Source organism: Gastrolobium bilobum, unplaced genomic scaffold, assembly GCF_033153095.1.
Source record: "Gastrolobium bilobum isolate Gb01-03AN ecotype WA unplaced genomic scaffold, APGP_CSIRO_Gbil_v1 utg1030, whole genome shotgun sequence".
In the NCBI taxonomy this organism is placed as follows: domain Eukaryota; kingdom Viridiplantae; phylum Streptophyta; class Magnoliopsida; order Fabales; family Fabaceae; genus Gastrolobium; species Gastrolobium bilobum.
In genome coordinates this window covers 281963-293740 of record NW_026898359.1, presented here as the reverse complement: position 1 = coordinate 293740, position 11778 = coordinate 281963, and the positions used below count along the sequence as shown (strand labels likewise).

The following is an 11778-nucleotide window of genomic DNA, read 5'->3' as shown; positions in this document are numbered from 1 at the left end:
GTCCCTTTGTTTTCTCTTTTTCCCATTCATTTTCCATCCAGCAATTGAGACAGAAAAAAAAAAAAAAAACATGGCGTCGCCCGGGTTCGAACCGGAGACCTTCAGTGTGTTAGACTGACGTGATAACCAACTACACCACGACACCTCATTGCTGTAGCTTACGTTACTTTTAGTTTTACCGTAAATATTTTTTTAAAATTAATCAAATTTGTTTGGCATAAAAAAATAAAATGTTCCAGTGATCTTCCTTGCATAAATCAAGAAGTGTTGGTAATTTACCAAATGGTGGTACTTCAGTTGATGTATGGGAGCTAAGCAGGTGGGGGTAAAAGCATGTGTTCGAATCTCTCCAGTACTACTTTTGAGAGAAGTTTAAAACTTTAATCTTGGACCCGCCCCAAATCAGATTAGTTGCAAAGTAATGAATTAATTGAAATATTTTAAAAAAAAGAAGTGTTGGTAAGTGGACGCACATAAGAAGTGAGGAAGCACGGCGAGAAAAAGAGTGAGAAAGAAAATAAAATAAAATAAAAAGGTAAGAATTAAATCAGGCCTGTAAATAAATATATTTATTTGAATAAATATATATCCTTGAAATTTATTTATTTCTATTGTCAGGTGACATTAAGAATAATCCTAAACAATCAGGCCATTGACCATGAATTAAAATATAATATTTGAGTCTGCATATGTGAAGAAGCTAGGTTTTTTTTTTTATCTAAAAAAATTCATATCCTCAAATCATAAAATCGATTTTTTAAAGTTAAAAAAAAAGTACAGTATAGTAGTCATGTTTCAGAAATCCAATGTGGCTAAAGTTTAAAAATTGAAACGATGTCCTAGACTATATGGTCAGAACTTTATTTTCCTATTTCAAGTCTAGTTATGTTATCTTCAAATTATATTTTACTCATGTACGAGATGTTGAGCTTAAAGATGGATGCTGATAGAATGCTAAGTAGGGGGAAAATTTTAGTGCTCGTAGTAGGTACAACGGATTAATAAGATCCACTTTATTTTCCTATTTCCAGTCATGTTAAAGTAAATAAGTTATTTCATGTCATACAAATAAATTTGTGAGCTCTTCTATTTGTAAAAAATAAAATAAAATAAAAAAACTCATAAGATCCACTTTTTTATTAGTGTAGGAGTATGAGATATTATCTCCTTTCAAATAAGAAATTTTTTTCCATAAAAATATTGGGAGTGAGGGACAGTGGCGAAGCAATATTTAGATTAATAAGAATAGTTAATGATAATTCGAAACTAAATTCAGGTTATTCTTCGTGATCACAGCTTTTAAAGTTTAATGGCATGATGAAGACATATATGCTTTAACAGACAAAAATGATACGTATAAAAAGGCTAATGATTTCATTCTTATTCTAAAGCTTAATGTAAATTTTATCTTTTTATAGTTCATGTTATACAAATAAATTCAGGGATATTAATATTTATCGTGTAATAGGAGATTATTATTTTTAATATAATAGTAACATTAAGATTTGAGCCTATAATTTCACGTGGATTACTCAAACTTCTCTCACCACTAATGGGACCTGACTGATGCTACGGCATCGTTTTGCAGGCTTTTCATTTCAGCTTTCCTGGCGTTCTTACCGAACTTCCATTTCCAAACGAATTGAATTAACCAACGTGTTCCTTATTCTCTTTTTCTTCCAATAGCATAGCTCTCTACAAAGAGTGTTCTCTGATTACCATACAAGTGTATGTTCCCACCTTCTCTTCCGCCCCAAGAATCACTTCCTCTTTCTCTCTCTTTCTTATCAGCTATCACCAACCAAGCAAACCCTCTTGCTTAGTTTCCTCCTTTTTTTCATTTTTTTGTTTTTAATTTTTTCAGAGAAAACTTTTCCCCCCCCTTAGAAGATGGTTTAACGGGACACCCATCTGTTAAATTTTGATTCTTTGTCAGGTTTCGGTACCTGGGCTGGTAAAAAGAATGGATTTTGAGAGAAAGGTTGTTTTGGGTTTTGTTTGAGAATGAATTTTTGCTATGATATGGAAGGTGGGGTTTTGGATTTATGTTCATTGCCTCCGAACATTGTCATCGAATGCCGATTCATGCTGCGATCGGCATTCGACTTGTTCAGCATTGATTCCCAAGCTTTCTCCGAGGGTGGTTGTTCATTCATACCAATTGGAGTTGACCAGCAACACCTTTGACCCCTCGTTTTTTGAATAACAACGAAAAATCAAACCCTTAAAAAAATAAAATAAAAATAATAAAATCCTTGGTTCTGGTTTGTCAGCCCCAGAATGGATTCTGGTGCTGTATTGGCATTGCCTGTGGACAATGGATTCATAACAAGGGAACCTTATGATTTCGAAGAGGACTTTGTAGAGAAAGATCCTACTGGCCGGTATCTTCGGGTATGTGCTTTATGCAATCCTTATTAAATGTTTTTTGTTCAATTTGCTAAAGGCTTGGTGATTATCTGATGTGTTGTATGTAATATTGTGTTGAGTTTTGAAGCTGAAACTATAATCTAGCTTAGGGTGAAAATGAGCAAGTAAGAATTATCTTGATACAGCGCTGTGAAAGGTAGATTAACCAACCATGTTCAACTTTTACTTCATAAACCACACGTGTTATTGATTATCATTCTTAATGAGCAATCATAGAACTTCTGTCTCATGCCCAAGATTTGATAATATAGATAATCCTTGTTGTGGAGATATTCCTTTTGTTAAAGCATACCAATGAATTGCTATAAAATAGTTATAATCTGCTCCCGTTGGCCGTGGGAAATTCTATTTCTATTCTATGATTCACTTATGCTTTATTTTTTTTTATTTTAACTTTTTTCTTCTTCTTTTTTTCCACAGTACAATGAGATCTTGGGCAAGGGTGCTTTCAAGACTGTGTATGATTCTCATACTTAAATCTTTTTTTTTTTAAAAGTCCCTCCTCCCAAATCTCTATTTCATTGTATTTTGTTCATAGTCTTCTAGTTTTATATCTTGTTTTTTTTTATTTGGATTCATCGACCGCAAACCACAACAAGTTTGTGACAAAGGTGATGTCGATGTTGGTGGAGTCTTCTAGTTTTATTCAGAATTTTACTTGCTCTATTCCATTAAATATTTCTTTCTGAAAACTTTTATCCAATAATACTTAAAGATTCTTGCAGTTGTAAAAGCAGGCTGTTTAATCCATTTCTCTGTCTCTCTTTCTGGCAGTTATAGGGGCTTTGATGAAACTGATGGAATAGAAGTTGCGTGGAACCAAGTCCGGATTGATGAACTCTTGCAGTCAGTTGATGATCTTGCAAAATTGTATTCTGAAGTTCATCTATTGAAGTCTCTGAAACACGAAAATATCATAAAGTTCTTTAATTCCTGGATTGATGATAAGAAGAAAACTATTAACATTATTACTGAGCTATTCACATCTGGAAATTTAAGGCAGTATGTCCTCTTGAATCATTTCCAGTTTTCTCCCTTTCCTTTTATGCTGTTTGGCCATAATTTGAAAATATGAAATTATTTTATTCCTTTGGCGTAACAGATACCGTAAGAAGCATAGATATGTTGACATGAAAGCCATTAAAGGTTGGGCTAGACAGATTCTTCAAGGCTTAGTTTATCTTCACAGTCATAAGCCTCCTATTATTCACAGAGACTTGAAATGCGACAACATCTTTGTAAATGGAAACCATGGAAAAGTTAAAATAGGAGACCTTGGTTTGGCAATTGTCATGCAGCAACCAACTGCTCGAAGTGTTATTGGTAACATTACATTCCTTGAAATTGATGTTTTCATCATACTAAACCTATGCTGAACAATGAACTAGGCTCTGTTTGTCATTTTTCTATTGTAAAAGGGACGCCTGAGTTTATGGCTCCAGAACTATATGAAGAGGAATACAATGAACTCGTTGATGTCTATTCTTTTGGGATGTGCATGTTGGAGATGGTTACTTTTGAGTACCCGTACAGTGAATGTACAAATCCAGCCCAAATCTATAAGAAAGTTACCTCTGTAAGTATAGAAACAATTGGTATATCCTTTTGATTGCATGCTTATTATTTGAACTACTGAACTCATATTTATTCTATATTCTGATTCATTTCATTGCAGGGCATTGAACCTGCATCCCTTAAAAGGGTGAGTGATCCCCAAATTAAAGAGTTTATCAAGAAATGTCTCGTTCCAGCATCTGAGAGATTGTCTGCAGAGGAGCTTCTTAAAGACCCATTTCTGCAAGTTGAGAGTCCTAAGGATCCAATCCTTGATCCCTCACAGTTACCTAGTAAATCTCTAAAAGCTATAGATCTGTCAAAGTCTGGTCATATATCTATGGACCTAGATGCTGACTACAAACAGATCTCTATCAGTACTTGTGCTGAAAGAAGCCAGGGAAGTCAACATTGTCCATTTCTTGAAGTTCAGAGGACATATAAGAACAATGAGTTTAGGTTGAAGGGGATAAAAAATGATGATAACTCAATATCATTGATCCTGCGTATTGCTGATTTATGCGGTGAGTATATGCTCTTTTCTTCCTCCTTCACATTTTTTCTTCTCTTTTCCCTTTTTCATGGGAATACGGTGGAGTTTGGGAAGTGGTGAACAACATCTGAACTAGTTTTGACATGCATCCATGTTGCTTTTCATCTTCTATGTGGCAATAATATAGTGCTTATGTTACTTGCAGGTCGTGTAAGGAATATACATTTTCTCTTTTACCTTGAGACGGATACTGCTGTCTCTGTTGCCGCAGAGATGGTTGAAAATTTGGAGTTGACAGATCATGATGTAGCCTTCATAGCTGAGCTTATTGATTACTTGATAATGAAACTTCTACCTGGGTGGAAGCCCTCATCTGATTATTCCTCAAGTGGAGGATTAAGTCTGTGTGGTGGCTCTCCAACACTTGGAGATGGCCAAACCATAATGCCAAGTCCATGGGGTTCTGTCCTAACTAGTGTTCCCTCTGAATTGGCTTATGATCAAGATAACCTCTCTGGGTTTAATATTTCTCAAAGAGAAGGTTTTGCAAGAGCTGAGGTGAGCTGCATGTTTAACGTTGCTGATAATGCTACCTTTGAGGGTGAGTATAATTCTTCTCCTAGTTTGGCTAGCTTGGAAGATCAATATTCACAAGAATCTGCAGCTTCTGAGATAGTTACTGAAGATGCTTGCATGAAAAATGACAACAGCCTCGATTCCGATGCGGATGTGAGCTATAAAGGATTAAGTTGGTCCACCTCGGAACTGGAGCTTGGGGATACATATTTTGAAGACTTCAAATTGCAGATCACACACTGCAATGGTGAAGGCATTGTGATAAATGAATTCTCAAAAAACTCACACTCTAATATCATGAGCTTGATAAGCAGCTGTTCTTCTGTGTCTTTAGCAGACAAAGACATTGACCTTGAACTAAAGATTGAACTTGATGCAATTGAGTCACAGTATCAACATTGGTTTCAAGAACTTTCTAAAATGAAGTTGGAGGCATTGGAAACTACCAGAAAGAGATGGACAGCCAAGAAGAAACTTGCTTTTCATTGATTTTGAGTTTGTTTGTTTGTTTGTTAACTACTTTTTGCCCTTATCCAAGTTGTTTCCTTCATGTAAAGTTTGTTGATATTAAACTTGATTTGTGTTTGTGTAGTGGATGCGGCTCTTTTTAGTGGAAGCCACTATCCGTACAATGAATATATATTTAATGCTTCGAAGACTACTATTTCATTAACTATATATTCTCGAACTATTTATGTGCTTTGGTCATTATTTTCTTTTTCTTCTTTTTTTTTTTTCTTCGAACAATATATTAACAATGAATCCATGCCCAAGAATATCACGTTCTAATCAGAATATCCCCGCCAAGGCACCTTCCAAGAAACCATCACAGACGGACACATTTTAGGGTGATTCACGGATTGAATTGAACCACTTTTGAAAGGTAAAAAGTCATCTGACTCAATCCCATTAGTTTTTTATGATATCATTTAATTAGTTTGGTATTAAATTTAACGAAAAAGTTATATTTACAAACTTTTTGTTTATAAACTTTTACAAACTACACTATATATTAGAGGTAGTACATTTGAGCACACAGTATACTACCTATAATATACAGTGTAGTTTGTAAAAAAAAAGTTTGTAAATATAACCCTCCCCTAAATTTAAATCCAATTTAATCCTCAATTTTTTTTAAAAGACATTAAATATAACTCATTTCAAATTCATGAAAGAAAACTTACATAATGCTACAAGCACATTTTTTTATAACAAATTAACTTTTTTTGCTTTTGTTACGATTTATTTTTTGACTTTCTTAAGGACTTCTTAGTTCTTATCCTCTTTGATCTCTTATATTAAATATATATATATTTTAATATAAAATACACATGTTATATAATAAAGGAGAATATGAAATACATGAACAGTTTTTAACCTATATATAACTAATAAATTTATAAACAATATTAAAATAATAAGACGAAACTTAGAGAATAAGGCCATAGAAAAAACAAACCGCAAAAGTTAGAATAGATAATAACAGACTAGAAAGATAATTCAGAACTATAAAGATATTTTGAAAAGAAAAAAAATTAACTCAAAGATTAAGCGAATTCGAAAAAATTTCGGGCATTCGCATTGCAAATATGTTTTTACACAAACAAGCATAAGAAAGCACAAAAAATATGAGTATTTCCTCAAAGATTCACGACTTTTAATTAATATAAAATAATGATAAGATACAAAAAGTACATATTTATGTATTGTACACCCTATTGTAAAATTTTGAACTCTTCTTTCTAAATTATGTGAGGGTTTCAAGCTTCTAGCAGACCCTGAAGTGGGTTTGATCACAGGTGAGAGTCTGATGAGAAATTCAGCTCTGCTGGGTATGGATGTGATGAGCAAAGAGGATGCAGAGGCCATGGATAAACATGGCGATCTTGATGGAGATGGGAAGCTAAATGAGACTGAGTTTTGCATCCTCATGGTGAGGCTTAGCCCTGGGATGATGAAAGATGCTGAGGCCTGGCTTCACAAAGGCAATTGAACAAGAGTTCAGGAATTCTTCAACTTAAGTCGCAATCAATTGTAAGTAATTTATATGAAGTTCAAAAGAGTTGAAGAAACTCATTTGACGCTATATGAGTGCTTTTTAAAGGGTGTTTAATTATAATGAAATGAATATGTTCAAGCATAGATGAATTTGATACAATTAGATAAATGAATATGTTCAAAGGCCTAACGAAAGCCTATGAAACCACTCTGGAAAATGCAAACCAAGCAAGATTATCGAAAAGAGCTGCTACAGCACACAAAGGTGAGTCCGCAAAATACACTGTTCCAAGGCTTAGGAGTGTCCCCACCTGTTTACATTCTCTTTACGTTAGGCAAAGTGCAGCTAGAAAAAAGAAAAGTAACAGGGAGGATTTTTCACAGTGAGTAGATAACACTAGATAAGTGAGGAAAATATTAAAAAAAGAAAACCATGTATTAACATCTCAACAGCTTCGTCACCAAGACGCAGACAATACATAAAACCAAATATAATCAAGGGATAAGAAATATTTACGTGTGTTTTTTAAATTCCGTAGTCCAGAAAATCGTCTGCATTAGTTTAAATAGAACCTAAATTTAACCGAAGAAGACGAGCGCAGAATTTTCAGGTATATAACTCCTCTATTTGGGGAAGGAATGTTGGATTGCTAGTTGAAGGAGGTAATTGAATCTGTTAACGACTTATCAAAAACTATCGTAGTTTACTAAAAAAAACAACGTAGACGAAGTAAAACATAATTAAATTTTACAGCAAATTTGGGGTCTAGAAGCAACGTTTTGAAACACACAAGAATACCATAACTTACTGAGCATTGATATTTGATCATTCCTAGCATGAACATTTACGCTTCCATCCCTCGGATGAAAACTACAAACTATTGGTTAATTCACTAGCAACAGAAAATTCAATCGCCTAACTTTAACAATAGCACTAGGATCGAAAAAATGATTTTAAATATAGCACGAGATGATGTCCCTACAACACGAATCAACAATTCTGACTTTAAACATATTATATTAAGGTCCTATAAGTATAATTGGCTCTGAGTTGCTACACATCTAGAAGAAACCAAGCATTAAAATGGGAACAGTACACCAATCCAAAACCCAAAAAGTAAAATGGTGCCACTGCAGCCTGCTTCATACCCCAAAACAGAGCATCGCTTTTAAGTTCTTGACCTTCTTATTGGTGAACGACTGTAGATATATAATAGAATATATAAGATCCAAAATACAATAAGGAACTGCACAGATAATTAATTATAATGACTGACAAATACAATACCTGCGATATCTACCATATTCAGGACTCACATGCCTACCATAATAAGGGCTCTTGCGCCGGTCATAGGCTGCTCCATTGAACCTATCATGCAAAGGACTGTGTGGACGACCATAGTCAGGACTTGATCGCCTACGATGAACTGGACTGGGTGATCTCCCATAACCCCCTCTTCTAGGACTGTCATCATATTTGTCACTCTTCTCACCATCATCCCTCAGAGCATACTCAACAGACACCACTCGGTCCAATATCTTACTGCAAGTGCATTGATACCAGAAATTCATTACTTGTACAGATTAAGTAAAATATTAAACTTTCGAAATATATCAAAAGATACAAGAATCTCACTACTGACCTCATATGTGTACACTCAAGAGCTTTGGTAGCATCTTCTTGTGTTTCAAACTGCACAAATGCAAAGTTCCGACGAATTCGAACATGAAGAAGCTTCCCATAAGGTTCAAAGTGTCTTTCGATGTCACGGACTCTGGTTCGAATTGGGTCAAAATTAATCACAAATAGAGTTTTTGTGGGCTTCTGGTTTGCCTTAGAACCATCACGATTGCGGCCACGTTCACCCTGTTAAAATAAAAGAATTAGAACTGTCTTATTAAACTCAGATAGTACATTGTTGACATTTGTGACCTCAATAATACAAGGTCAATACAGCTAAAACATTATAATGAAAATACTATCATACCCTAGCCCACTCCACAGACAGCCTTCGCTTTTCATATCCAAATGGAAAATCGTCAAGTGCACGAACTGCGTCTTCAGCATCTCGCTCGTCCTTGTAGTAGACAAAAGCAAAACCTGCAACAGGAGAACTAGTATTAGAGACATACACAAAGAAGGGAGTCAGCATGTTATCCCTGGCCAGCAGTACACCATCCAATCAGGATATCATTTTCCCTGTCAGGAACAAAGGAATACAACACCTGCATCATAAGTGAGGAAGGATGCACAAGAAGCTGTAGAGGCATTGAATGAGGAAGAGAATGATGATTGCAATTAAAGGGTTTAAATCCAAAATTCAGATCTGTGATTGTGAATGTCATTGCCAAGCATGCTTCTTCATTCAGACAGCAGGAGTGGTATCAGTATCACAACACAAGGCATGGCATGACAGAATTTAATTGATCCCCTATTTTTTGTAGAGCTAGGCATGGCATGGAATGGAATGGCTTGACTTATTAATTTGATTGATGATCCCATTATGTCCATTCTGTGGAAATAGTTGGACGATGAGGTGAATGAGTGACAGATGATCAGGTGAGAAAATGGAAATGATGCTATCTGCAGGGTGGAAGGAGAGTAAGCACACAAGCAGAAAAGTTTCCTTCCAAAAAAGATAGAAGTCAGCAAAGCATATTTTCCATTAGTACAAGTTCCTGCGTCAAAAGAAACACTTAAAACACGGAGGATTGCTCCAATTTTTTTTATTTTTTTTTTTTGAGCGGCCAATTATTTTCCACCAAGGATATAAGAATTAGGAACAAGCTTTCAAGCTACACAAGCAGCACGCATTATGCCCACATCCACTATTATATCTTACAAGTGAAGCCTATATATTGTTACATGAACAACATTATTATCTGTAAGTTACATAGATTCAGTTCACCGGATTTGACGATAGATATCTCTAATTCAAAAAGCTTCAGCAAACCATTTACAAACCCTAAATAATATTCAAAGAAAAGAAAACAAGAGAGTTGAATTTACCAGATTTCATGTCAACGCGCTCAATCCTTCCATACTTGGCGAACAAGCGTTCAAGCTCTGATTGACGGGTATCGTACTCATAGTTACCAACGAAAACTGGCCTCATCTTCAAAAACCAAAATCGAAGAATGATGAAACAATAAAGTTAATGCCCTAGCCCTAACCCTAACCCTAACCCTAACAGTTTGGGTTCTCGCTCTCTGAAACTAATAATACCAAATTCAAACGTTAAATCATACCTCGAGATAAAAACTTGGATTTTTTCTTTGCTCGTTGCTTTCCGGAAAATCTAGAATTCAGCTAGGCAAAGGACAAAAAGGCCCTGATATTGAGATTTTATCCAAATTCCGCATGAAACGGTTGGATTGTATTTATATATTGGGCAGAGTGTTTCTCACTTTGAATGACACAACTTATATCATTTTATTCTCACGAATAGATAGGATACAAACCTTTATATTTTTTGTCTATTATCTCTCCTCTTTATCTATCTATTTCTCTCACTTAAAATGATACAACTTTATATTTTTTAAAATAATAAACACTTTTTCCTTCGTATATTAATTGGTTATTTTAGCCCACCAATAAAGATAATTTGGGTCCAATCAACCTTCATTCTGTATTTCTATTTATACTTTTCTAATCTCTTGGTTGTATTTCTTCCACATAGAGAACGTACCAACCTCACTACTTGAACCTGGTCCGTTAATTTTTCTTTTTGGGTACATACCTGGTCCATTTTTCACTTGGCCCAGTAACGCCTTTTTGTTCTTTTAATCTTTGAGTATTTAGAAGATAATCATGATCATAATATTTTTAAATATGGGAAACATGAACACACCAGTCCTTTTGCAGATAATGACGAATATGGCTAATCAAACCAGCCAAAGGGTGCTCCTGATTACAGCCTTTAATAATAAAATCAATAGCCACCAAAAAATCTTCTTACAACCACACTTTACGGTAATTTCTCCTCCAAGCCATCTGAAAACCAAAGAGACAACCCCAAAGTTCGGCTGAGAGAGAGAGGAACTCCAACCAAGATATTTTGAAAACCCAACAATCCAACTCCCGGTATCATCCCTGAGCACGCCCTCATAGCCAGTACGCATTCCTTCCATTGTAGAAGACCCATCTACATTGATCTTAATCCATCCATCCGGAGGAAAAGTCCAATGAATATTTTTTTCCTCTTTATTCCTACGTTGAAGACCAGAAGATAGGAACAGAGCTCTAGACTAAATAAAATAGTCATGGTAACACCAAATTTGGCGAACTATGCTATAGGCATTAGCATGAGAATCTTCGAAAATGGTCGTGTTTCTGGTGCTCCAAAGGAACCAGCATGCAATACCAAAGATCAAAGGTCAACAAAGGTGGGCACAATTGGTTAAAGGTTTGTTCCATACCTTTCAAGGGCGTGGGTTCAAACTCCGCTGACCGATGTGAGGACTTTGTTGGTGGATGATATGTAATACCTCCTAGAAATCTTCAAAAAGGTTGGAAAATCTTCTCTGATCCTAGTGAGATACCGATGTCTAACACCATTTAAACTTTCATTTATAAAAAAAAAAAAAAAAAAAAGGCCACTCCCGATTGTCCTCCGTATCCCCAAACAGAATGATTTCTAATAGCAAAGAATACGGATGCTCGAGAAAGGGATTTTTTTTTTTTTTTCTTTTAATGTACAAGGATAATGGGGCGTTTAATATAAGCC

At 35.2% G+C, this 11778-nt stretch overlaps 2 protein-coding genes and 1 non-coding gene across 3 annotated transcripts; 1 reads left to right on the top strand and 2 right to left on the bottom strand.

The window, feature by feature from the left end:
• Positions 1-71: 71 nt before the first annotated feature.
• Positions 72-145, bottom strand: TRNAV-AAC (transfer RNA valine (anticodon AAC)). Its single transcript has one exon. It is a non-coding gene; the product is annotated as a tRNA-Val (tRNA).
• Positions 146-1719: 1574 nt separating this feature from the next.
• Positions 1720-5708, top strand: LOC133315287 (probable serine/threonine-protein kinase WNK10). The gene is made up of 7 exons (XM_061516886.1): positions 1720-2394; positions 2851-2888; positions 3205-3432; positions 3533-3753; positions 3849-4006; positions 4106-4508; positions 4683-5708. Exons 1-7 carry the CDS (start codon positions 2281-2283, stop codon positions 5540-5542), a joined length of 2022 nt encoding a protein of 673 aa, XP_061372870.1. The 5' UTR covers positions 1720-2280; the 3' UTR covers positions 5543-5708.
• Positions 5709-7813: 2105 nt separating this feature from the next.
• LOC133315275 (serine/arginine-rich splicing factor RS31-like) lies at positions 7814-10280 on the bottom strand. The gene is made up of 5 exons (XM_061516868.1): positions 10062-10280; positions 9040-9152; positions 8695-8918; positions 8340-8594; positions 7814-8251 (listed from the first exon to the last, which is right to left on the bottom strand). Exons 1-5 carry the CDS (start codon positions 10165-10167, stop codon positions 8221-8223), a joined length of 729 nt encoding a protein of 242 aa, XP_061372852.1. The 5' UTR covers positions 10168-10280; the 3' UTR covers positions 7814-8220.
• Positions 10281-11778: the final 1498 nt, after the last annotated feature.

Coding starts and splice junctions, on each gene's coding strand:
- LOC133315287 (XM_061516886.1), top strand. CDS start 2,281: ATGGATTCTGGTGCTGTATTGGCATTGCCTGTGGACAATGGATTCATA. Junction 4,007..4,105: donor TCTATAAGAAAGTTACCTCT/GTAAGTATAGAA, acceptor ATTTCATTGCAG/GGCATTGAACCTGCATCCCT. Junction 4,509..4,682: donor GCGTATTGCTGATTTATGCG/GTGAGTATATGC, acceptor TGTTACTTGCAG/GTCGTGTAAGGAATATACAT.
- LOC133315275 (XM_061516868.1), bottom strand. CDS start 10,167: ATGAGGCCAGTTTTCGTTGGTAACTATGAGTACGATACCCGTCAATCA. Junction 8,595..8,694: donor CTTGAGTGTACACATATGAG/GTCAGTAGTGAG, acceptor ATGCACTTGCAG/TAAGATATTGGACCGAGTGG. Junction 8,252..8,339: donor GAATATGGTAGATATCGCAG/GTATTGTATTTG, acceptor ATATATCTACAG/TCGTTCACCAATAAGAAGGT.